Source organism: Chrysochloris asiatica, unplaced genomic scaffold (genome assembly GCF_000296735.1).
Source record: "Chrysochloris asiatica unplaced genomic scaffold, ChrAsi1.0 scaffold00075, whole genome shotgun sequence".
NCBI classification, from domain to species: domain Eukaryota; kingdom Metazoa; phylum Chordata; class Mammalia; order Afrosoricida; family Chrysochloridae; genus Chrysochloris; species Chrysochloris asiatica.
The window spans coordinates 12,551,205-12,578,028 of NW_006408593.1; the positions used below are offsets into that span (position 1 = coordinate 12,551,205).

A 26,824-nucleotide genomic window follows, 5' to 3' on the forward strand; every position below is an offset into this window, starting at 1 on the left:
AGGTTGGGGCCACAAGTACCCACAGCATCCCCTTTTTTGTGGTCCCAGGGGACAGGGAGCTGCCTCCTCTTCTGCTGTTCCTATTCCTCATTCCACTCCAGGCCAGTGGAAGGAAGGACGGTTCACCCGTGGAGGGTCCAGAGTCTTGCTCCGGCACCTCCTGGAGACGCCATGGCTGAGGCCAGGTCCTGTAACAGCCTTGGAAAGGACTCCCCCTCTGGTCTTGGAGATGGAAGAACCCTTTGTCACAAAGGGCCCTAGCAGGGCATCTACGTACACCATCCATCCCCATCCACTTCACCAAGGGCAGCATCCCCTTTACTGCTTGCCAGCTCTCACCAGGCTCCTGTCCTGGGCCTGTCCTGCAGCTGGCTGGTCACCTGCTATTACCATCAACTACTACGTTCCAGCTGGTGGCCCAGGACTGGTGTGGAGGCTGTAAGGGGAAGGAGACAGTGCCGGGAGGAAGGAAAGCAGGGTCCCTTTAGGGTCTCCCTGTTGACTCCTTTAGTTCCTGGTATCTTCTTCCTCCTTCTCTGTCCCCTTCTCTCCGATCCCAGTGCCTCTGCTTGTGGCAGTGTGACAGGCCTGCCTGCCCATCCCTGGCATGGGCTCCAAGTAGCCCTGGTGGCTGCCTGTGTCCAGCTCCTTAGCTACATAGGATGTCAAAACAGAATACTACACCTCCAGAATTTTGTCGCTGGGTGTCACAGCAAAGGTTCTTCTCTTACCCCCTCTACCCCCAGCCCCCATTGCTGCTCCCTGGTTATAAAATATAGTAAATATTTATTACTTTCAGAGACGTCAGATATTTTATAGAGAAAATACATTTGAGGTTAGAGGTTTCACTTGGGTAAAGTGGGGCCTCTTCCTGGAGCAGGGACCACCTCCAGTGGTGGTTCTTTAGGATCCCCTTGCTGCTCTCAGGACCCTCCTTTCTATGACACCCAAGATGGGCTCCAAGAATAAGGCTGGCATAGGAAAGCTGAATAGGAAAAGCATCCTCCCAGATTTGCTGCATTGAACTGATGACAAGCTATCCTCGGACATCTCTGTGTTTCTGGTGAGGCCTGGAATCTTCACAGTTTCTACCAAGTGACTAGCTCCATCCCAGCAACCCAGGATTCCTGGGGGCTTAATGATGACCCACCAGAGTTGAGCCCAGGGACTTGGCGTGTGCCCCCAGCAGACTAGAGAAGGTCAGATGTCCTTGCTGCTGGCATACTTGTTCCTGATTCTTGGGCCTGGCTGCCACCTCCCTTCAATCCCAGGGCCTGCACACTGCCCTGGGCTTCATTAGTTGGATTGTCTCCTTGTTGAGAAACCAAAGCTGGGCATGTGACTGACCTAACCCTTCAGGTATTATTACTTGATGAAGTCAAGTGCCTAGCCTCACCTACCTGACACCTATCCTTCTCCCAACCTGTTGGTAGCCCTGGCTAAGGAAAACTCCTCCTGGCCCACCTGGGGGTCCCTGGCAGCATCTGTTTTTCAGTGGAGCAGGTGGCTCTCGACTGCTTGGTAGTAACTGCATGTGATGCTGTCCCACCTGCAAGGCTGACCTGAAGGCTGGCACAGGCTCTGCTGTCCCCATTGGGGCTGAGCCCTGTGCATGCTTTCTGCTGACACACAGAAACGTCCTAGCAGTGTGTCCAACGGGCTGGACAACGGGGTACTTTCCACAGCCTGCTAAACCCTTGCACATGTTCCCCTGAGGGCCCAGACTGAGGAGTAGGGAGGCCCCTGGTTAAGTTATTGGTAGCCCCTCATCTCAGCTGTCTTTCTGAGGTCTTGCATGCAAAGGCCTGTTAGCCATTGTTCCAAACTGTCTTCTTTGACGACTTTTGCCAGTGCTCCATCAGTGACAGGCCAGGGAGGCTGAAGCTCTGACTTCAGGCTGGGTCTGGGAGGAGCAAAACAACTGTCAAGGCTGGCCTTGCCCTCAGCCTGCTAGTTACAGGGATAAGTCCCAGACAGACTCTCTTCGGCACCTGGGGCAGGGCTAGGACCAGACATCTTCCCCTGGGGGGCAGTGTCCCTCCTCCAGCCTACCTTGTTTGGAAATACTGAGCTACAGTTTAAAATGTATTCACGAGATTTCCAATAAATTGTTTTCTGTACTTTATAGCCTCTTGTCCTGCATGTTGTCCGAACACCTTGCCTACCTCCCACTGCGTGCAGGTCTGCTTCCCACAGGCCTGTAGTAAACTGCTGGGCAGGGATCCATCTCCTTTCCCTCTGCTTCTCAAATTCTCCCCTTGTGTGTGAATGCTCGCTGAGACAATGCCGGACTTGTAGTCAGATCTCCATACAGTGGTAACTATTAGCATCTGCTGCCCCATCCCCACCACGTCTGGAGAAGGTAGCCTCAGACAACCAGCAGATGGGCAGGGTTTCCAGCAGAAGCCAGTGCAGGGAGTTGAGGCTGAGCAACCAGAGAGAAGGAGGGTTGTGGGAAGCAGCAGGAAACTGCCTAGATCTGACAAACAGCTCCAGTCAGGGCACAGAGGGGTCAGGAGAAACGGAAGAGCCCTGAAGGGACTACTCTCTGGTTGCCTGGGGGCTTTTGCTGCCAGGGGCTCTGCCCTAGCAAAGCCAGCTTCCGCCTCCTAGGCTGGGCATGCTGTTGAGGGATGGAGCTGAAGGTGGACCCTGTGTCCCTGCACAAAGAAGGTGCTAGAGAATTAACTGACCTGGAACTGGACAATCACGGCATGGGCATCCCTCTATCAAGCCAGCCCTCAGGACAAAAGACAAATTTTTAAATTCTAATCTCAGCGTAAAACCAGGGCTGATAGGGTGGGGCACACCCAATTCTGCCAGTGAGGGTGCTTGAGGGCCCTTGCCTATTAAACTGGGTGTGAGACTGTTCCCACCTGGGAGTGCTCAGATCTGGCCATGCAGGCAGCTGGGTTAGAAACAGTGAGACTGTTCCGGTGGTCCATCTTCAACAGAGAGCCTAGGACAGCTATGCTCAGCTGTCCCAGGTCCAGAGGAGTGTGCTTTCCCTCTAAGGTGTCTCCTGACTCTTACCCATGAAGAGCTGCAGTTGCTCAGACAGTGGTCCTGCAGGGGCCCAGCTCAGAGAAACAGCTCAACTGCCCCCTCTCCCCACCCATCTCATGCTTATTTCTCTGGTCCAGTCACCCAGGGGAGGGCTGAGCAGAGCCTGGAAGAGAGGAGGTCACCAGTACCTTCTGCCTTGAGCTACTTGGGAGGCCACAGTTGTGCAACAGGACTGGTTTCCTGGAGCACCATGCCAGTGTTTATAACCATCGTCTTAACAACAGTGCCTACTTCCCCAGCCCGGGCAAGCTCTGAGGGAAACCTGCAGCTCCAATTAGCGGCAAGCAGCAACAAACAGCTGGAACTTGGCTTCTGGGCCAAGTTAAAAGGATGCTGTGAAATGGTGTCCTCCTGCCTTGCAATGACAAACCATTTTTAAAGCAAAACAAAACCTCAAAAGAAGACAGGGAAGGTGGGCTGAAAGTCTCCATTCAACTAAGTGGCAGGTGGAGACAGCCTGGCCTCTCAGGCTGAGGGGCAGGAGATGAAGGTTCCAGTTGTCCCTGAGGTTGGGGCAGTTACTTCCTTCATCCATGATAAGACAATCAACCTGGCTACCACTGAGCTCTGACTGTCAGAGCAGCTGTTATCAGATGAGGCAATGCCCTCAGCTGGGGCCAATTCTAGCACTATTACCAGATGGCACTGGTGACAGAAGCAGCATTCATACCCTAGTCCAACTCCAAAACCCATCCTGTTGTCCACCACAGACCACTGTTTCTCTCCCTAGCCTGACCTAGACAATTAAACATCTGGTACTTTGCAGCTGGGGGCAGAAAACACTGGCCATAGAGCCAGCTGGAATGTTCCAGGTGCCAAACAGTGGAAATGTGACTGTTCACACGTGTTGCCTGCAAGATGTCAGAAAGCTGAGCTCAGACCCACTGCACAAATGATTGACGATGAGTGGGGGTTTTCTCTACTCTCCCCGCAACAACACACACAAATCCCATCAAGCCCTGAATTTCCATGCCCCACTTGACTCCAGCCAGTTTTCCATCTCCATTTTTATTGAAATACAAAAAGTGCAAACTGAAATAACATGATTGGTGCCAAGGACGTCATTAAGTATGAATGTGAACACTTGGTTCACAGTATGAGCGCCCCCTGGTAAGGACCAGTGGGGCAGGGGACAGGAGAAAAGACCAAGGGGACACTAATGCTCCCCATCCACTTGATAGACAAAGGAGGGCAGAAAGCAGAGTCCAGGTCCAGGGCTGGACACAACCAGCAGCAGCTCCCAGACCCCACGAGTCCTGACACCGGTCACTAGGGGGCAGGCTCTGGTGCTGCCCTGCCTGCACAAGGATGTAGGGGCAGAGCCACATGCTGGTACTTCCTGCTACCAGAGACAAGGGCCCTCTGAGTTTGCCAGGGAGGAGTGTATTATGAAGGGACACAGCTGGAATGAGGGCTCTAACCATGACTGGGCTCCAGGTCTGATGACTGACAGCAGGTTCCTGGGGCCCCATTGCAGGGAGGTTGCTAGAGCTAGAGCTCATTTGGCAGGGCCTGACCTCAGCAAAGTCTCCTCTGCTGCAGTCCTCCCCCAACACCCCCCAGATCTGAGGCATTGAGTCACCTCTGGCCAGAGCAGGAACCAGTATGACTCCACAACAAACAAGTCCACTGAGCTTATGATTAAGGACCCGCCTAATTGGGAAAGGGCTGATTGGACTAGGACCTTTGGCAGTGGGGCTGCGGAGTCTATATGTATGGCAGGGCTTCAAAAAGTTCATGGAAAAGGTGATGGAATTTTCCCATGAACTTTTTGAAGTCCCTCATACTGAGAATGGACGCTGGACTCAGCTGGGTGTCCCTCTGAGCTCTGTCACCGAGCTGCCAGTCCTGGCAGAACCAGGGGATCAGAACCCCTTGAAGAAGGCTGACCTAGGGCAGAAATCGAAGGCAGCCTCCATTCCAAACACCCAAGGCTGAGCCTGCAGAAGGAAGCATGGAAGCAGGGGGCCTGTTTGCAGACCTCACTGTGGGACTCTGGTCAGGCCCAAACCAAGCAACCTTCCATTCTGCAGCAGTCTGAAAGGAGAGGACCAGCCCCAACTACCAACCTGCACTGAGCTGGTCTTCCATGGTCACCAGGGAAACAGAGCAGGAGAAACCAGGAAAGGCTGGGCTGGGTTCTATCTGTCTCCAGCTAGGGAAGCCCAGTCCAGCTCTGGAGCACCAGCGGGAGCCAGGACTCCAAGAGGCAGTGACAAGTATAAGGCGAAGAAAAATGTCTATGGTCGTAGCGAGGCCTCCGGGGCCATGAGGAGGGCTGGACAGAGGGAGGAGGAGCTGCCAGGTCTGCGGGCCCCAGCTTCTCTGTCCCAGGGGTTTCACAGCCCCCTCCTGTTGGGCTGCTGCCAGGAGGGAGAGTCCAAACGGGGTGTCAGAGAAGGGAGCTGGTGGGTGGGGGCTGGGTTCACAGCCCCTTGGAGTCAGAGCTAGGGAACAACTCCCCCTGATGATCCAACAGGAACTTGGTAAAGGTGTTGATGGGATTAATGGCTTTGAGGGTGATGGCGGCATCCTTGGCCCACAGCAGGTTAGGGCCAAAGACCACAGCCAGGTTGGTATTGTTCATCTTGTTCTGGTCGCTGTGGGCAGAAATCTGTGGAGGGAATGTGGGGTTGCAGCAGGCAACCAAGGAGCCTGCCTGCCACTCCTGTGGCCACGTGGTCCTTCCCCCTGCCACACTCCACCCAGGTGAGGCCTTACCTGGACCAGGAAGGCAGTCAGGAAGCGAAGCACCTGGTAGTTCTCCTCTGGCAGTGTCTGGAGGGCCTGCAGGGTCACCTCCACTCTCTGGCCCTCATCAATGTCTGTGAGGAACGGGGCCCAGGTCACAGGGCTGTGGGGATGGCCACACAGGACCCTGGGCTGCCCTGGCACAAGGCAAGAGGGAAGACCCAGCCAGAGTCCACCGTGGGAAGATACGGGTGGGTGGAGGGATGGCCAAGACGCCTGCTGCAGGTCTGGCCCTGGCCCTAACAGAGGAGGTGGCAGCTGGGGAGGACAGAGAGGGGCACTCACTGAGGAATCCCACCACGTGGGGGTAAAGGTCAAAGGTGAGCAGGGGCTCAGGAAGCTCCCGGAGGAAGGTCTTGAGGATGACTGCGGGCAGGTGCAGCTCATTGTACTGGGCGAAGTCGACTGGCAGCCCTGGAGGAGACGGGATGGGACCGATGCCGGGAATCTGGACACCAGGCCTGTCCTGAGGGCCCTCCCCCCTGCATCTGTGACAAGGGACCCAGAGCACAATCAGTCACCCTCCCCTCTGGACCCAGGGGCAGGCCTGGGACAGCCAGGCAGGAGTGGAACCCAGACACTTGTGACAGGGACAGATTCGAGAGCCTTGTGAGCAGGGCAGAAGTAGGCAGAGAAGCCCTGGCAGGCATCGGGCCCCACACACGCTCTGCTCACCCATGTTGTACTTCTGCTGCACTTCCCGCACAACCTGGGTGCTGGCTGACCTCCGGAAAATCCCCTCGGTGGTGAGAGCTGGAAACAGCAGGGCTGGTGAGGCTCTGGCTCAGGGCCAAGGCCATCTCAGTGGGGATCAGTGGGGTGCTGCATTGAAGGCTGGGCCTGGTACTCACCGTGGGCCTGTAAGTAGCTGACAGTCTCCCGAAGCACTAGTGGAATGGGCCCCTGCTCTGGGCTTTTCTCCTGGAGGCTGCGGAAGCAAAGCAGTGAGGCTCTGCAGCCCTCCAGCCCCAGCCACCAGGCTTGCCCACAATGCCCATACTCACAGTTGCAACGAAACCCCAAACTGCTGGTTGGGCAGAGGTGGCCGTGGTGGCATGGGCTTGGGGGCTGTTGCAGGGCTCTTCTGTGTGGATTTGAGGAAGTCATCATACCTGAGGGACACATGGGAGTCAGGCCCGCTCCCTGGGCTCTGTGGTTGATGTGAGGCATGATAGGGTTACTGCACTTAGATTCTTTCATTTCATCCTTGAGATAACACTCCTTTACACAGCAGTAGGCGAAATCTTGAAAGAGATTCCGTCACATAACTTTGGATTTGAACTTGCATGTCTGACCTCACAGCTGTCCTTTAATCATTCCTCCCACTTCTGGTCATCCCAGGATCCCATACCTGGCACACCTGCCTGTGTGCCCACCGCCACCCAGCACCCCTCACTTGAGCACTTGGCGAGGGATCCCCAGTTGCTCCAGCTTCACGTGCTCACTCAGCTCGCTCAGGTAATTCACATAGAAGATCTTCCGCCCAAACTTGAAGCTGCCCATAGAACAAAGAGCGGCAGTCAAGGAGTGAAGGTGCCCTCGGGAGGCAGCAGCCCGCCCAGACCAGTGCTGGCCCCTGTAGGGATCTGCCTGAGGCAAAGCAGAGCCCAGGGCCGGCTCACCTGATCAGAGGTTTGAAGAGGATAAGCAGGGTCTTGATGAACATGGTAGGGTGCACAATGTACAGGGCCTTGATGTTCTTCTTGTACCTGTGGAAGCAGGTGCGTGGCTCAGGCAGGTGCGTGAGATTCGGATCTGACTGCCCATGAGGCGAAACCTGTCAGGTAGGAGCCACTGTGGTCCCATGTGGTAGATTAGCAAGTGGAAGCTCAAAGAAGCCAATCACCCCCAAGGTCAGAGTGAGTACACAGAGGACCCGGGGCTTAAGCTCAGGTCCTTCCAACTTCAGACTCTGCATTTAGCCCTGCGGGGGCACCTGGGTAAGTGCCTGCCAAGCATATGGCCGCTGTCTCCAGAGTCACCCCCCCCACACACACCAACCCACTTGCGGTCAAACTCGCGGTAGGCGTCTCGGAGCCAGCTGAGGGAGGGCTTGTTGTCACTGGTCAGGCCGTGGTGCAGGTAGAGCAGCGTGTAGTCACTCTCCACATACTGGTCCAGTGTGTGCTTCAGGTACCTGACCGGAAGACAGCTCTACTCAGGTGGTGCTGGGGCACCCATGGCACAAGTGGGTCCCATGAAGAGACAGGAGAAACCAATGTCCCCGCTTAGATGACAGCCTTCCCTGAGAACACCTCCCCTGGCACTGCACTGCAGGTCTCTCCTGGCGGCCTACTGAGTCCCTGAGGAGACTCTGGAAGACCCCCAGAGCAGGGGCTGCACACAACACAGGAAAAATTTCTGAGTACCAACTAGAAGTCAGGAGATCAGGAATCTAACCCAGCTCCTCTCACATACTTGTGGTAAAATGGGAATACAATTTCCCTCAGAGGGCTGCCCCAAGGAGTCAATAATAGTGAGGATGTTGTTAAGTGCCATCCAGCCGGTTCTGACTCAGATCATGTATGTACAGGGTTTCCGAGAAGTGACTGCTGGGTGGGTTTGAACTGCCGACCTTGTGGCTAGCTTTAATGCTTATCCTACAGCACCACACCGAGTTCCATAAGAATGATAGCCAGCATTTATTGCAATTACAATTTTGGTATCTACAAAACGCTTCACATGGTGGCATATGGGTTAACTGCAAGGTCAACAGTTCGAATCCACCAGTCACTCACAGGAGAACGATGAGGCTTTACAGTCTTGAAAACACTATATAAGGTCACTATGAGTCAGAACTGACTTGCCGATAGACACAACAACAGACACTTCACATTCATGACCTTATTCCATTCCCTCCTGCTATTAATGACAAATGAGGACAATGAGGCTCAGAAAGACCAAGTGCTCTGCCAAAGTCACACAGCATGGAAAAGTCTGGAGGTGAACCATCTGACCCCACAACGCAAACCCACTGCCAACAATTCGTACTCAGAGTGACCCAAGAGGGCAAAGTAGAACTTCCAAATTCCACAGACCTTCCAAAGCTGTAAATCTACATGAGCAGACAGCCTTGTTTCCAAGTAGCTGGAGGGTCTGAACCACCAATCTTGTGGTTAGCAACCCAAAGCTTAACCCACTGCACCAAGAGCCTAACAATTTGAGGCTGAGTGCAGAATCACTGTGCCTGAGGGGCCCTCCTGGCCAGGGGGTCCACTTTCGAGCTGGAGTCCCTGGGCTTTTAGTGGACCTGAAAGCCACATCCCCTCCGGTCCCAGTGCTCACAGCTCATCCACAATCCCCAGGGCCCCAGCACACACACGGCATACCTATATGCACACACCCATATGATAGTGCCCACCTGAAGGGGAGGATTAAATGAACCAGAATTCAAGAAACGGAAGGGGGTCCAGTGTGAACTTTCTGTTCAGGAGTGGCAGACCAGCCAGCATCCAGGCTTAGGCAGGCAGGAATGCCATGGGCCTCCAAAGTGATGGAAGGGGCAGGGAGGAGCCCAGGGAAATGCCCAAGCATTTAACCACGTGCCTAGATACAACTTGGCTTAGTCCAAAGAAGGGAGCCCGAACTCTGATCTGGGGGTGCTGGGCCCGCAGCACACTGGGGCCTGGGAGGTGACTGGTGCTGGAATATTACTGTTCCTGTGTGGTGCTGGGGTTTAATGCGCTGGACTGCAAGGTCAGTTTGAATCGCAAGGTCAGCAGTTCAAGCTCACTATCACTAGCCACTCCTTGGAAACTCTATACAGGGTTGCTATGAGTTGGAATCGACTCAAAGGCACTGAACCATAACAACAATACACAGCACTATGTGATTTACAGACGGCTGTCATATGGAAAGATGGCATCTTAAAACTACAAACATAGCAAATATGCCACTGCAGGATAATGCGCTGGACTGCAAGCTTGGCTTGAACTGCAAGGAGGGATGTTCAAACCCACCTGCTGCTCCTCAGAAACCCTAGACAGGGTTGCTATGAGTCGGAACTGACTCAACAGCTCTTAACAGCAACAGCAATATTGAAAACAGGCATGCTGATTCCCTGATGGGTGTAGGAGCTTTGAGTCCAACAAAGTGCTATCAGAAGTGATAATAGTTTATACTGTTGACCCTATAAAACGTCTAGGAATTTATCCCACAGAAATGATCTCAGATGAACAGAAACATGTAGAAAGCAGTTAATCACAGTCTTTAAAAAATATATAATAATAGCAAAGAAAACTGAGCAACAAGAAAAATGCCCTTGGTTAAATAAACCATGGGAGATTCATAAATAGAATACAACCTTAACAGGATGTTTCTGGCGACAGAACTGATCTGTGAGGTTAGCTGTCAGGGTCGGGGACAATGAATAAGGACAAGAGGGGTTTCTGGGTTTAAATGACATGGGTGTGTCCAGTTTTTAAATGCTCAAGGTGCATTTTATAGCATGTTCATTTTTCTGCACATATTATTATATGCAAATAAAATGTTTTTTGAAGGCTAACGCTCAAAAGATAAAACGTCGTTATGCCAGATGCAAAGTGGTCTCCTCTCTGGGTGATACGTTTATAATGATTTTATATTTTTCTTTATAGTTGTCTTTGTTTATCCTTTAAGGAGCCCTGGTGGCACAATGGCTAAGCACTTGGCTGCTAGGAAAGATCGGCAGTTCAAACCCACCAGCCAATCTTTGGGAGAAAAAGACGATCTGTTCCCATAAGATGACAGCCTAGGAACCCTATGAGGGCAGTTCTACTCCATCCTCTAGGGGGAGCTATGAGTTGGAACAGACTCAATGGTACACAGCAACATTCTTTTTTATGTTGTGTTAAGTGCTGGCCAGTCAGTTCGGACTCACAGCGACCCTGCATAGGGTTTCTGAGGAGCGGCTGCTGGGTCTCAACAGCCACCTTGTGGTTCAAATCGACCTTGCGGTCTAGTGCTTATTATACAGTACCACACCAGGACTCCACCAGTTGTCTTTATCTTTATGTTGTTTCTAAATTTATATAGAGGAATCACTGCAATGAAATGATGATGTAAAGCCGGTGTCTCCCTTGTAAACTATCACTCAGTTAACAATAAAAAACAAACAAATATGTATACAGTGGTATTTCCTGTACATCAAAAACCAACCCCAACCACTGGAAAGGACAAGCAGACCAGCCTGGAGCGGCTACAAGAACAGAAGATACTTCTTGAAAGAAAGACCAACAGGAAAAATGAGGCAGACCGACTGTTACTACAAGAACAAGCAACTTGCTTGCCCAGGAAACATCAAGGCAAGTGGTCAGGTCCCCTCAGTGCAAACCCCCTTCCAAGACTAAGACTCAATGGTAGTACACGCTCTGATTGGTGACCACACTTGACACCAATAAGGGGAAGTGAGGGAAAACCAGCAATTAAGTGGCGAGCTAAGCCCTACAATGTTCAATAGACTCCTGTGAACCGGGTGGAGACCTGGTTGGCCAGCAGTGTGGCAAGACCTGGGGACTCTTGGGCCCAGTCTGTGACATAGCCACAGAGGACTAGAGCGAAGAGTGAAGTGTCCAGCTGATAAGAGGAAAGGGCATATGCACAAGAACACCCATATGTGCAGATAATACTCACTTGACCTGGCTACAATGACTGGATGATCCGAGCTCAACCAGAAGACAGAAGAGGTAAAAAAAAAAGAACAATCTGATACAATTTGATGAACTTGACCTACACCTATGGATGTAGTAGCTCAAAAGAGGGAACAAATCCTTACAGCAAGGATCATTCCCACCCCCTCCACACACAGAGTAGACAGAGATGGGTAACTTGGACATTGGCTACCCAAAATGGGGAGTGGGGTGGGGTGGGGGCGCAACAAAGGCAAGAAGTAAACGGCTTACAAGCTTTCAAGAGGGAACCTAGATCCAGAGGGCGTGGGGGAAGGTAAAATCTCCACTGAGCACTGAGTACTATACAATCTGTCTGGGCGGGGCTGATGAAAGGAAATGCAGATAGGTCTCGTGATATAATAGTGAATAATTGTTATCAGGACTGATTGTGAGGGTTGGAAATGTAAAGGTAGACATTTTATAGCATGGAGGGGAGTGATTAACTTTTCAGTCTAGGAGTGGAGGTCCCTGCGACCATCAGTGGAGAAAAGCCGAGGGCAGGACCCTACCAGGAGAAGCAGTGAAGCCAGAGACAGAGGCAGAGATGATGAGGAGAGATTGAGCGGCTGGAGACTCTAGACCCAGAGAGGGAGAGGGGCTGTGTGCTGATGACCGGGGGCAGGCTTGTAGTGTATACCCTTTGGATGCTTGATGATGCATGGAGGGGATTGTAGCCACGGCATTGAAACGATATACGATAGAATGAATGTAATACTAATGTTCTCCCATGTAAACGATCACATAATTCACAATAAAACATTTAAAAAAAAAAAAACCAACCCCAACCAGCTGCTATTGAAAAACAGCTCTGACTCACGGTAGCCGCACGTATGACAGAGAACTGCGCTCCACAGAGGTTTCAATGGCTGATGTTTTAGAAATAGATGACCAGACCTTCCTTCCCAGCAACTCTGGTGCCTCTAACCTTTGATTAGCAGCCAAGCCCTTAACCATTTGTGTTATCGGGTACTCTCATGTATACTATTTTACCTAAGCCACTCACTCTGTGAGGTGACACAATTCTTACTTTTATAGGGCTCTTAACAGACCCACCCCAAAGCATTGTTGTTTTTCTTAGGAGCCATCGAGTCATTACCAACCCATAGCAACCCTATGCACAGCAGAACTAAACACTGCCCATAACTCAAAAGCCATCAATTCTTCTATGGTCTTCCTTATTCACTGCCCAGCTTTCGCATGCATATGAGGTTATTGAAAATACCATGGCTTGGGTCAGGTGACCCCTTAGTTCTCAAGCTGACATCTTTGCTCTTCAACACTTTAAAAAGGTATGTGCAGCAGATTTGCCTAATGCAATACATCGTTTGATTTCTTGACTGCTGTTTCCGTGAGTGTTGATAGTTGACCCAAGAAGAATGAAGTCTTCGACAATTTAAATCTTTTCTCCATTGATAAGAATGTTGTTTATTGGTCCAGTGGTGAGGATTTTTGTTTTCTTGACATTGAAATGTAATCCATACCGAAGGCTGTGCTCTTTGATCTTCATCAGTAAATGTAGCAGAGCTCAAGGCTAATTGGCCTTCTGATTCCAAGCCTCAGGTACTTCCTGGTCCAGCCCCCCAGATGTGGTTGTGCAGCTGAGGGAAGACAACTAACTGAAGGCAGGTATGACGGCAGTGCCCCCTTGCTCTCAGAGGGAGTGGGGATTAGCCCAGGAAGGGGTGGGGCAGACAGCTACAGATGACAGAAGGCTTCCTGAACCCCGAGGAAGCCCCAGAGTGGGTGCAGCCTCACCCGGCAAGCCATCTCCTGGAAAGCAGCAGTTCCCATCCCCAATCTCTGACTTCCTCTAGGCTGCTGTCACCTGTGATGTCACACACTGGGATACAGCCAGAGAGAGTGGGTGTGACACAGCCACCCTCAGGCTGCATCCTTGGCCTATTCCTGGCTCTGTGTACCACCAACGTGGCAGGCCTGGTCTGAGGAGAGCTGGGAAGGCAGTTTAAACAGCCAAACAGAAAGAACAGACAATGGCTGGAGAGACTCAGCTGCTGTTGACTAGAATCTGGCCCTTCCCCTTCTGTGGTCTCACTCCTGGCCTGTTCCTGAGCCCACACTGCCTCGTGCGCACACACACACACACACACACACACACACACACACACACACAACCATTTAGGAGCTCAAAGAACTAGTATTATCAGTACAGAAAGATTTTACACTCCGGGGAGCACTTTAAACTGTTCAGCACAGTGTATGATGGTAACTGCACACACTGAGGCCCACACTGGACAAGGGGACGGGGATGGAGCTCTGGTCCAGTGAGGGCTGAATAACCAGCCGGAGTGGGTACTTACAGGAAGAGGCCCATAGAGTGTCTGAATTAAACCAGCTCTCAGATTTGGGTCAGGAGACTCCTAGACCAACCAGAGTTATTTAGATATTTGGCTTCCAGAACCCAGATAAGTTCCAAAACCACTGATATCAAATTTATTTAAGCACAAAATCAGATAAGTATTCCTAAAACACAACATGTAAGGATAATAACAAGCGCTGACATTTGGACAGTGTTTCACTTTTCAAAGCACCTTCATGGGCAGCCTCGCACTCCTGTGAGGTGGGCTCCTTCAGCACAATTCCGACTCACAGTGAGCCCGTGTGACAGAATAAGAAGCATCCCACAGGGTTCGGAGCTCTAAGGAAGCAGCCAGGTCACTTCCTCCTACGAAGGAGTTGGGTGGATTTGAAACACCAATCTCTGGGTCAGCAGCTAAATGCTTAGCTGTTTACACTGTGTTATTATCCCCTTTCCAAAAGCGAAGAAAAGGAGGCTTAAAGAGAAGACACTTGCTAAAGCGGCACAAACAGTAAATTTCCATGACTGAAAACCAGGTCTGCCTCCTCACCAGTGCTGCTCCTCATAGAAAAAAAACTCCCTCATGAGAGAGAAGGCCTTGGGGGGCGGGGGGCTGGCACCCCCCACCCCAGCAGGGAAGGAAAATGGCATTGGGCTCTACTGGGATCTGGGCAGAAGTGCCCCCATCCCCACCAATACTCACCCCAGGAGCTTGCTGTGGTCCAGCTGGTGGCTAGGGGGCATTCGACAGGCACTAAACACAATGATCTTCCGTCCATACTTGTCATCGCCTAAGGCAAGGGGGCAGAGGAGCACAGTGGTCAGTCAGGGATGATGGCCCCCCTCTGGGCAGCCCACTCAAGGTGGTGTCACTGAAGGAGGGACAAGTTGGGTTGTGCTCAGGGAACTGAGAGGGGCTATTAAAAACATGGCACTGTTGAAAAAGTTAACTTTTAAAAAAGCAGCTGAATTTTAGGAGGTTGTAGAATAATATCCACTTGTCTGGATATTCATCAGCTACATGCTCAAATTTCTGATATAAGTAATTCTCAAAGTGAGCACTGAGTGGCTACTAATTTGCTACCCCTGCTAGAGAGTAAGATCCCCTAAGAACTTGATTGAACCTCAGCACAGTGATCCTGCTTGGTCACCTTAGAGCAGGTGGTGGGCTGGAAACGTCTTGAGTATGGGGTCCCCAGCCGATCTCCTCCCTCCCTGCCTTCCTCGGATGGTGGCTGTTTATGCTGGACATGTGGCCAGAGACGGGTAAGGATCACGTGGAACCTCGGCAACCTAAGACAGAGCCATTGCCATGCTGCAAGGAGTTTCGATGATGGGTAAGACTGAGGAATTCGCACTGACCGCCTAAGACAGGCAGCATGCCTTAAACAAACAATAAATAAGGGGGAATCGGATGCAGACCGTGCAGACCCGGTCAGGAGGTCAAGACCCTGTGGGCCCTAGCGTTGTTGACCGTCCAAACTATAGGCTCTGAGGATCAGACTTTAGCCACCTAGTAGACATAGCAAACTGTCCCTCATCTGATTATTCAGTAATGCTTGTTAGTAATCTCATACATGAGCCCTGGATATCCACAGACAAATGTAAAAACCTTCCCTAAAAGCCGAGACTGTAAATTCCAAAAAGGCACGTTCCCCCCCACTGCCCCCCCCAAAAAAAGCTAAAGAGGATAGAGAGAAACACTGTAAACTGATGATATATGGAGGGGATAATAATCAATGTAATGAAACAAGCTATATGAATGGTTGAATGTGAAGCTGATGATGTGCCCTGTAAACTTTCACTCAATCCAAAATAAAAACATTTAATAAAAAAAAAAAAGCAGCTGAATCTTGTCAATGGTCATCTTAACAGGCAGCTCTGAGAAGCATGGATTCAGACCATCACTGGACAGTGCCTCGAGCACGTCTGAGGCCACGAGGAAAATCTGTCTGCGTGTGTGTTAGTGTGTGCGTGTGTGGTGGATGTATATGCAGCAACGTAATTCGTTTCAACAGTCTTATTAGCCCTTTTTAACTTCTGGAAATACTTGACTTTGTTACAGTTATTGACCAGACTTGGCTCTGACGGACTTCTGGCCCTTTCTAAAACTCATCTCCTTTCTCATTAAGCATATTCTAAAACACCTGGAGCTTGGAGGCATACTGTGAAAAGTGCTCACTATGTGAGCGTGCTCAGGAAGCTTGTCAAAGGTCACAATTCGATGGTCACACTCTCAGGCTCTGCCATGAAGCAGGGAGTCCTGAGGTAACCATCACATTTCCCAAAGTGAGATGGTCTCCACAGCTTGGTGTAGATCAGGAGACACACCGGTGGGGACAAGGCCGGACCCCTCTGCCATGTCCCAGGAACCTCTCCTTCACCTCTGACCTCCAGCCTCTCTGGGGGAACCAGCAGACAGTTTCCCAATCCCCGCTGCTTCAGAGGCAAATAAGAAGACCACTTACACACCCATGAAATGAGTAAGGGTCTGTCCCTCATCTACTTCCATGGATGAAGGATTGCTCAGCTCCTCACTGAGTGTCCCTCACGTTTAATAAACCATGTTCCTACTACCTTCACAGGAATGCAAGAGTTAAGTGAATCAACGTAAATACTGCTAACTAATGGTACAGGGAAGGGATGGCAATCATTTGAATGAAGCAAAGTATTTGCTTTGTTGACTATAAAACCAATGATCTGCTCTGTAAACCTTCACTCAATTCACAATGAAAAGTTTAAATAAATGAACCATGTTCCTTGGTCTCACCGGGCAGCCAGTCAATTGGCATAGTGTCATGTTCTGCCTCCCAGTATGGTGAGTGGTGTCTGGGATCTTAAATGTTTATGAGCAGTCATGAGAGATACAACTATTAAGCTCTAGTCAATTTGAAGAAAAACGATCGCAGGAAGCCCAAGAGTCAGAAAAGGAACCAAAACTGCAGGACTAATGGTCTCCATGGACCGCTCGCTGCCTCTTGTACCGAAGGCCAGAAGAACAATATGGTGCCTGACTACCACTACGGAGCATCCTAATCAGGGACACAAAAGATGGATCCTGAAAGAAAAGGCGACAAACGTGGGGCAGGAACTTTAAATTTTTAAAGAATCCAGACTTAACTGGATCTACTGAGCCTGGAGTTCCTGAGCCTATTGTCTTGAATTCACTCTCCAGATTCTGAATCAAGACTATCCCCTGATATCACCTGTAAATGAACTGTTTTACTTAAAAAGTAAAGATGATTACATTCTAAAACAAAAAGGATCTCTAAAAGACCCAATGGACAACAGCATTTCAAAACACAGATGAGAGGTTTGGGGGGCAGGGAGTGTAAGTCAGTGGGAGTGAAAGAAGTAGAACAGAAATAGCAAGAATGTTGACACAATGGGAAGCACGCAGCCAGTGTCCTTGCTTCTGTCTAGAAACTGCAGAATGGGAGCAAGTTTCACTGTGTATATTTCACCAAACAAAAACAAACAAACACAAAAAAGCTTGGATCTGGATGGTCCTGTCTTCGTCATGACTTAACCCAGAAGTCACTGTTTTTCCAGCATGCTTGCCAAGGCCCTGACCCTTTTCTCTAGGGCTGGGGCAAGGCTCAAAGGAGGAGTTGAAAGAGGATTATGGAATGTAGGCAGGGTGACCTCAGTCCCTGCAGGCTGCACAGCCTGGCGCTCTGCCCTGATTTATTGCCTCCTTCCAAACAGTCTGATGACCACATCCAGCCACGCCAACCCCCTCACCTCAACCCAAAACAATGCCTGGCCTCTGTAGGCCCTGACAGGTCTTAACCAGGGTCCTCAAAGTATTTCCTGGGCTAGGGTTTGAGACCCAGCCCACCAAGCCCATTGAGGGTCTGCCCTGACTCGTAGTCTTTTAAAAGTATAAACTGCAGTCCTTGGGTGGCTAACACACTGAGCTGCTAATCCAAAGGGCAGAGATTTAAATCTACCCAGAGGCACTTTGGAAGACGAGCCTGGAGATTTGCTTCTAAATACTCAGCCATTGAGAACCCTACAGAGCACAGTTCTGCTCTGACATGCACCGGGGTGTGGGTAGGGTGTGGGGTGCATGTGCATGCCAGGGTCAGAGTTGATTCCACAGCATGCCTGAAATCCTCCTTTTGTCCTGACTCAACTTTTCTAGGCTCCTTCCGGGCTTGGCCTTTCTGTCTCCTCAGGCTCACTCCATGCACACCAACACAGAGGGTTTAAAAACTCAGCCAGCGTTCAGCCTCTACTGTTTCTCATACCAGACCGACCTTTTTTCTAGACGGTTCTCCTCCATACTCTAAGCTACATCTTATAAATCCTTAAGGCTCAACCCAGATACGATTTCCACCTGGAAACCTCTCTTCCCAGCCAGGGTAGCCGTCCCTTCCTATGGCTCCCAGCATAGACTGTCATCTAGCTCTGTCCTGTTGAACTGCAATGTGCCTGTTGACTCTACTAGCTGGTAAGTGGCTTGGAGGCCCTGCTCTGGGGCCCAGCATGCAACAGGAACTCAATAAATGCTGGGAGTCAGCATGGATCATGGGTGTAGGTTTCTGGGCTCCTTTGTGGTGGTTGCTTCCATTACAAGGGAGACTGTCTTTAGTCAGTGAGTTTCCCAATGTTTGGGGCAGAATTTCTCCAGAGTTACAGGCGGAGGGCCTCTAAGAACCTGTCTGAAGAGAGGGAGAAGGTGCACCTACATCCAGCAGCAGGTCTATTTTTGGGGACTGGGTGCCATTTGCTTTTTTTCATGCCCTAGACCTGGGGGGCTGGGGCTTTATGTGCTGGCAGAGGGGGGTCCTAGGGTGACCAGCCTGCTCTAATTCTCTTTCCACTGACTCCAATGGGGGAAGGAAGTACAGGGATGAAGAGGTGAGACCGGCAGCCAGACTCTTGTATAATCTGGAACCTCAGTAACCGTCGGAGCAACATCTGAAGCAGAGGAAACACCCGGAAGGAGGAGGAGCATGGGCTCTCCAAGGGTTCTTTCAATCCTTGCCAGGCAGCAGCAAGGCCTCCGTTCCACAGGCTGCAGTGGCTGGCAAATTTGAGGACTTCAAGAAGACAGAAAGCCTGGACACTCACACAGCTTTGGAATTTAAGAATCTAAAAACGCGTTCAGCAAGCAGTTAGGGGGCAAAGGGGTCAGGAGCCTGCGGTTCCATCTCTCAGCTAGCCATATGAAAAATCACTGTGGCTGTAGAGTCAATTCTGACTGATAGGAACCGAGGAGAACTGCCCTGTAGGGTTTCCGTGGCTGTACTCTATAAAAGCACACTGCCTCACCTTTCTTTTGAAGAGTCACTGGTAGATTAGAACTGCCAACCTTCTGGTTAGCAGTTGACCGGTTGAACCACTGCACCACAGGGCTCAGCTGGCCTAGACCCTTGTAAATGAGAAACTCTCAACCACAGCTCCATCAAAAGGCTTCAGGGACACAGCAATTCTATGCCACTATTGAAAAGATTACAATTACATACAAATTTTTCTAGGGGAAGAGGTCCCAAACTGTTCACATTCTCAAAGGAGCCTGTTCTCAGTTTTAAGCACCATTTCGCTAGACTGTCAGTCAGTTCCTTGAACCCTCATTGAACCCCCAGTGCTGACCGCAGGGCTTGTTCCAGAGTAGGTGTTGAATAAAGCCACAATGAGGGTGCGAGTGGAGATCACTGGAGGGATGGATGGCAAGACTGCCAGATAGGTGAGGAAGGAAAGTATGAGCAGTTCTAGAGTCTAACCCATGCCCTCCACTTCCTGGAGCAGGACTCTGCTGTCCCATCCTTAGGTGGCCAGACAGGCAGGGTGAAAGCTGCTCCAGGAAGCATGTGTACAAAGGCCCAGGCTCCCCCTCCTCCAGAGCAGAGCAGTGAGGGCCTGAATAGAGGGAGGCAGTGTTTGTGGAAAACACCAGGAAAGAACAGCTGCCTGAGAGCAGACGTCTGCATTCCCCAGATACCAATCAGGAACTCTCCCAGGGTGGCCTGGGTGTTAATCAGCAACAATAGTTTCTCCATGACCATTCTGGAAACTGCCAGACCTGCCCGGCCACACCTACAGCCAGCAGAGCAGGCCCAGAAGACCAAGGTGGGGCTGGAGACTGACAGAGTCCTGCTTATAGGAGCCAACAGTTTAATTGTCAGGAATTTGGCAAGTTGTTTGACGTCACATTGGTAGTTTACATTTGGCCATGATAGAAATTGGCACATACTACAAATAATGGCCTTTTTTAATTCATTTTTGGAGAGTCACTTGTTAAACATTTACTAGCACACCACTGGACAGAATCTGCTTGCACTGAGCCTAATTTGATCACGCTAGCCAATACGAGAAGCTGGGTTCTATGAAGAAAAATGTGGCGTCAGGATTGGAGGAAGACTCATTAACAACCTGCGATATGCAGATGATACAACCTTGCTTGCTGAAAGTGAAGAGGACTTGAAACATTTACTTATGAAGATCAAAGAGCACAGCCTTCGATATGGATTACATCTCAATGTCAAGAAAACAAAAATCCTAACCACTGGACCAATAAACAACATTCTTATCAATGGAGAAAAGATTGAAGTTGTCAAGGACTTCATTCTTCTTGGATCAACTATCAACACTCGCGGAAGTAGCAGTCAAGAAATCAGACGACGACGTATTGCATTGGGCAAATCTGCTGCACAGGAACTTTTTAAAGTATTGAAGAGCAGAGATGTCAGCTTGAGGACTAAGGTGCACCTGACCCAGGCCATTGTGTTTTCAATAGCCTCATATGGATGCGAAAGCTGGACAGTGAATAAGGAAGATCATAGAAGAATTGATGTCTTTGAGTTGTGGTGTTGGAGGAGAATACTGAAAGTGCCATGGACTGCCAAAAGAACCAATAGATCTATTTTGGAAGAAGTGCAGCCAGAGTGCTCCCTGGAGGCCAGGATGGCTAAGCTTCGTCTCTAATACTTTGGACATATTGTCCGGAGGAAACAGTTGCTGGAGAAGGATGTCATGCTGGGTAAGGTGGAGGGTCAGAGAAAAAGGGGAAGACCCCTAACGAGATGGATTGGCCAGGTGGCATCATTGATGGACTCAAGTGTGGCAGCAGTAGTGAGGTTGGCCCAGGATTGGACATTGATTTGTTCTGCTGTGCATGGGGTCGCTATGAATCAGTTCCGACTCGATAGCACCTGACAACAACAACGACAACAGCCAGGTAAACAAGGAGCTCTGGTAGTGTAGTGGTTACAAATCGGGCTGCTAATCTCATGATCAGCAGTTCGAAACTACCAGCCGTTTCATGGGAGAAAGATGAGGCTTTCTGCTCCCATAAAGATTTACAGCCTCGGAAACCCTGTACAGGGTCACTATGAGTAGGAACCGACTCCACGGCACATCACAACAACAAAGCCAGGTAAACAGGAGTCCTGGTGTGGTGCTGTGGGTTAATGCGCCAGACTGCAAAGCCGTTTGAACTGCAAGGTCGGTGGTTCAATCTCCCCCACAGGAGAGCCCCTTCTCCAGTTGCTGGTACCAGGAAGCAGCCTCCGAGGATGAGGACGTACCCTGGTGTCATCCAGCGGGATACCCAACAGATTACTGAGCCAGCCTTCTGTGTTCAGGCCTGGTCTGAGGTAGGACAGGACAAGGCCCTTCTGTCCCCTGGGGCTTCTAGGTGCTCCCACACACAGCCTCCACCCTCTTAGAACAATTTCTTTTTCTATTTCTGATTCCCAGATATCACCAGATCCCTGCTAAAATTAAGCTGATCCAGCAGGCCTCCACCAGGAACCCCTCCTGATCAACAGTCCCCTGATCAAAAGTCCCCCAGGACATAGCCCTGAGCCCAGAGGCCAAGTACAGACACCTACCTGGCTGGGCCCCCTCAGGCTCACTGCACCCTGGGAAGACAGAAACAATTCACAGCTCTGCTTGCAATGAGCTGAGAGGTCACCCAATGTCAAGGGGCCCAGGCTCCCCAGCTCTGCCTTGTGGAGTGACCCTATAGGCCAGGATGATGACATCAGGCCAGTCCATCTCTGGGAGACCAAGGTAAGAAGGTTCTGGACCAGGTGTCCACAGGCTAGGAAAGAATTCTCAGGAGGAGTGAAAGAGGCCAAAGCTAAGACGATTCCCCAAGTCCAGGACAGCCACCAGAAGAACAGGTATCATGGATGCACTTTTGACACTAGGGCAATTCTCCCCCTCTGAGTCCAGCACCTGGGAAAAACAGTGCTCCCTCCTGCTTCCCTATGGCCAGATGCCTCCAGGCACATGGCTTCACCCAGACCCCTGGCTAGCACTCTGCTAGGCTCCAGGGTCCATCGTCCACATGGCTTTCCTTTCCCACCTGACACCTCAGAACAACACTATACTATGATCCTGGCTGACAGTTGCCTGGCTTCACCAGCAAAGACAAACAACCACTGGGGAAAAGGCAAAGGACCCACATCTCCAGTTTCCTCTTCTAGCAATGGGGCCCTAAGGGCAGGTGCTAGTTTCTGCCAATGCCAATCGCCATCCTCAGTCACATCCCGTCCTGGTTTAGTCTGGGTCCAGCCACATAAGCAGGAGGCTGCGGGCTCACTGAGTCTGATCTCAGTTCTGCTGCTTGGTGGCAGAGTGACTCTAGACCAGAAACCTGACCTCTCTAGACTCGCTTCTTCCTCATAGACTTGCTGAGCGATTACAATAGTAATGTGGGTTAGGGCCTGGCCCAAGCCAGACCAGAGTTGGCCCTCAAGAAGTGGCCATTCATTTTCCCTCACTGCTCCCCTTGCCTTTGACCTGCCAAGAGATAAAGCTTCATCAGACTCAGGGCTTTCTGACTTCAAAGCCACTAGGCCACACAGCAGCCCCCTGTGGAGACAATGACAACGACAACGGGGTCGCAAGTCAGAACACGGTTACAGGTGAGTGTACCTAGTCATAATCAAATCTGTGATGTTGCCGAACGGTGCCTGTGCTCTGGCTGAGACCACAGGGTGGGCATCAACTCCCTGACCAGGCCCTTCCCCATGGCATGAGGGAATAAAGGATGCTCACCTGCCACTTCCACGATCTGGTGCCGGGCGATGTCATAGTAAGGGTCGTCCCACTTCAGGTGTGTGGCAGGTTCCGGGGAGTTGCATTTGGAATCATCTGAGGAACAGAGCCATGTGTGGGCTCAACCCAGGGAAGAGGCAATGGTGCTCCCAGTGACACCCTTCCCCTCCGCCACTCGAAACGCTTCTGCTCCCCCACCCCCTTAACCCTAGGTTGGACTGCTTGTCCCATCCTGCCTGCCGTTTTCTCCCCTCTAGGGTCTGTGGCAGCCTGATATCTGGCAGCACCCACCTGACTTGGGAAAGTCTGGCATTTCGTCTGAGGGCCAGTTCTTCTCATCAATGGAGGCCAGCTTCAGCTGGTTCAGGGCCTGGCTGGTGTCATCAAATGTCAGATCATCCTGCAGCTCTGACAGTGGGTCCATGACCAGCCTGTCCCCCACAGCCACACCTCACAGAACCTGAAGAGAAAACTAGGGGAGGGGGAGCAGGTCACCCCCCCATCATTTCTACAGCAAGTCGCCTCAGTCTGAACTCTCTTGTCCCCGAGCTCCTCTGCCCTTGTTCCTCAACACCTCTTATCCCTGTCAATAGCTCCAGGCAGCCCTGGGTTCTGCTGGCTCCACAGTTCAGGCGTGTGGCCAGAAAAGGCAGCTGGGACAGAGCATGGTACAGCTCAGCATCTCCTTCAGGCCCTCTAGCTGGTCAGAGAAGAGCAGTGTCAGATCCCACAGAGACCACCACCCAGCTGGTTTTGCCCTTGGGTCCAGCTACAGAGAGTGGACTTCAGAGATCTGAAGTTTCCCAGGACCCTGCAACTATAGAAAGAGATGCAGATGTAATGTAGCAAGATCTCATGGAACACACTGCTAGGCTTGAAACCACTCAGCAGTGACTCAAGATTACTCCATCCCTACTCCTGCCCTGGGGTAGACGAGGTGGCCATAGGCCACAGGGTCCCAGAAAAAAAGGTCAGAGCCGAGAGGCCCAACAGGCCTGCCCCAGGCCAGGGACTAGCAGCAGCAGATGGAGTTTGCCTGCCAGCCACAGAGCAAACAATCTGCAGGCTTCCAGGGACTCCCAAGCCCACCCCTGATCCTAGTTTCAAGGTGGAAAAGGTCAAAAGATTTAAGGGCTGGAGGGCATAGATGGGAAAGGCGAAGGCATCCAAACTGCTGAGACCCAGGAGGTGAAGAACCAGGACTGCAGCCAGCGCCCTCAGGAAGTCAGAAACACTGACTCTGAGCTTGTGGCCTTGAGCAGTCCCAGCCCAGGGCAGGCACCTTCTGCCCTCAGCCTGAAGAGGAAGCAAATCCTTCTCCCACCACAAGCTCTCACCATAAGAGTGAGGGAGGGGAGTTCCAATTCAACCCACTTAGTCCAACCTCAGACAAGAGGCTGCTCCAAGCCCGGCTGCATTCTTGGAGCCCAAAAAGGGCCATATATGGTTAGAGAATCACCAGAGCAGATAAAGATTGCAGACGAGAACAGGGGCAGGGAGGGAGAACGGCCATCAGACATCAGACCATGAACACCTCAGGGTATCTGAGGCAACGTGACAACCTCCTGCACATGTGACAGCTGAGGTTTCTGGATGGCAAACTAAGCTCCCTGTGCCTAGCAACAACCACCCTGTTACCAAGGTAACCACATTGATTCAGTGGGAAAAGCTGTTTCAAGCTCCCAAGTCCAAACCAAGAGAAAACTTTTTCCTTATCCTCCCTGGATTTATTTACTGGTTACCCCCCAAATGTAAGTCCCTTCTCCCAAACACAGAGGAAGATGGCAGGCTAGTATTGGGGATAGATCTCTTTCAACTCTCCAGTGCAGATAATCCTCATTCTAGAGGAAGCCATGCCTGATCTATCGACATAGCAATTCCCTGTTCAACCAGGAGGCTGTGAGGGCTGCTCCCCAAAAGGGGCCTCCCAAACGGGAAGCAGGGGCAGGATCCAGAGCTGAGCCCTGGTCCCATCCCTCCTCTTCTGTCACTGCCCAGGTACCAAGTATGCCTTCAGCCCTCCCACCAGCCTTCCCAGAAACAGCTGTGAGATTTGGTGGGAAAGGCATGGGATGAGGTCAGTGAAGAACAGCCTTAGAGTCCTGCCTAAGCTTTTCTCCCATCTGGGCCTCAACTTCCGCATCTATAAAAGCCCTGGCTCCTCCCAGCAACACAATTTTCCTCCTTTCTAAAATGCCTAAACTGAACAACAGGATTAGAAGGAGCAGCTGAGAGCTCAGAATGCTGAGGGAGGAAGGGAGAAGGGCACCCTCTAAAAGGGTGTTGAATTTGAACCCCACCTCTTTTCCATTAACTCCTCCTTTATGCTGTCAGTTCTGACTTCCCCCACACCACCCATAACCTAATTTTCCAGCATTAGTAATCACAGTTGTTCCACCTCCCTGCCAGACTGGCCTCTCTCACCAATCTCCAGCCCACAGCTGTTGTCGCCAGGAGCCCATTCAGTGAGAGTGAAGGAAATTTAGACTTGGGAGTGCCTACCGTAATGTAAGGGAAGTATCCTGGCTGCCTAAGATTCCAGCCATCCACAAGACCCTGCTCCCATCTGTGAAAAATGCTCCTTGAGTGAAATTTTTCCTTCTCAGTGGGAAACCATATTCGTTTGCAGAAAACTTTGGACTGAAGCTATTACTTTTGGCGATTTGGACTGAAGCTTTAACTTTGGGGAAATCCTGAACTTCTCTGATGAAATTTGTGGACTTTCCTCCCTAATAAAAATTAACACACGTATGAAACCTTGCATGCAATTTTCTGGGGTTCACAGACCATCTGAAAGCCCCTGTTTTAGAATCCTTGACCTATTCCAAATGATGCCTGGCACACAGTTAACGCTCCATAATACTTGAATGATGACTGAATGGATTCATTTTCAGAGTGGAAAAGAGATCAACCTTTGTTGAGGGCGTGCAAAGTACAGGAAATGTACAAATATCTTTTAATTTCACAACTACACACTCAGGCAAGGACCACTAAGCTCATTTGATAGTTTGAGGAAAGGGAGGGCCAGAGGAAGGAAGTAAATTAGGATTATACAGACAGTGAAAGTTAGGACTTTAATGAGTCTGCTGTGGTCTCCTGGTAAACAATTCCCTAAGTGACTCATTGATGCGCTTCTCAAGACACAGAGAATCGGATGGTACAAAAGGGCAAATTAAAGCCTCTCCCGCAATCTTCAGCTCAGACCAGAGATAGCAATTTGTCACGTTGTCAGGCACGGGAATCAACCCCCTATAAAAGAGGACTTGTGGCTCATGAATTGCAGAAAATCGAATCCCCACCACAATACAACTACAGTCTCATCTGCATAGGCTTCACGGTTTACAAATCCCGGACTGGTTGTAATTATCCCATTTCACTGGTTAAAAGATTGAGATGAAAGAGTGGTCTAACAAATGACACTGTGGAATACTTCCCCCTGAGCTTTTCTTCTCAGTGCTACAACAGATCGGACCAGAGGCTCCCCGCTCCCACCGGCTTAATTCTAGGACAGCGATATGGACTCGGGAGGGCCCAAGGAAGGCAACCGGAGTGGAGCAGCGAAAGGCCAGGTCCTCAGGCCCAATTTCACCCTTAAGCTCCCTCCTCAGATCTACTGGGGTCCTCCCCATTCGAACCCCATCCCTTCAGACGACCCCCATCCAGCTTCTTTCCTTCCCCCACCCCCACCCAGGGAGACCCCCGCGCCCTGCTGCTCACCGCGCTCGGGCACAGCTCCCTTTGCCACGCCTGTCAAAGATCGGCAAACATCCGGCTCCGCTGGGGAACGGGAACACCCCCCTCCCCGTCTCAAGAGCCACACTCCCCAACCACTTCCGCCACACCTCCAACCCACTTCCTGTCCATTCTAGTCTTTTCAGGAGCTCCGCCCATTTCCTGAATTTGCCCGCCTCGCGGACTACAGCATAACTGTCCGAGTCGTTTCTTCCAAGAGGTGTAGAAAACGTTAGTTCCGCTTTCCTTGATACTCCAAACTGGTGTATCTCCGGAGTCTTACATTCGTTGTCTT

At 50.9% G+C, this 26,824-nt stretch overlaps 1 protein-coding gene across 2 annotated transcripts; it reads right to left on the reverse strand.

Moving 5' to 3' along the window:
* Positions 1-5,481: 5,481 nt before the first annotated feature.
* On the reverse strand, positions 5,482-26,635 carry ARHGAP1 (Rho GTPase activating protein 1). Of its 2 annotated transcripts, none has more exons than XM_006865062.1 (13): positions 26,515-26,635; positions 23,089-23,269; positions 22,798-22,893; positions 14,486-14,573; positions 7,823-7,954; positions 7,440-7,526; positions 7,214-7,312; positions 6,822-6,929; positions 6,669-6,745; positions 6,493-6,570; positions 6,103-6,231; positions 5,788-5,891; positions 5,482-5,680 (listed from the first exon to the last, which is right to left on the reverse strand). In XM_006865062.1, exons 2-13 carry the CDS (start codon positions 23,219-23,221, stop codon positions 5,492-5,494), a joined length of 1,320 nt encoding a protein of 439 aa, XP_006865124.1. In that variant the 5' UTR covers positions 23,222-23,269; positions 26,515-26,635; the 3' UTR covers positions 5,482-5,491. The 2 variants fall into 2 exon arrangements, with proteins under 2 accessions (XP_006865124.1, XP_006865125.1); XM_006865063.1 differs by having other exon boundaries at positions 5,492-5,680; positions 23,089-23,228; positions 26,520-26,631.
* Between the last annotated feature and the right edge of the window lie 189 nt (positions 26,636-26,824).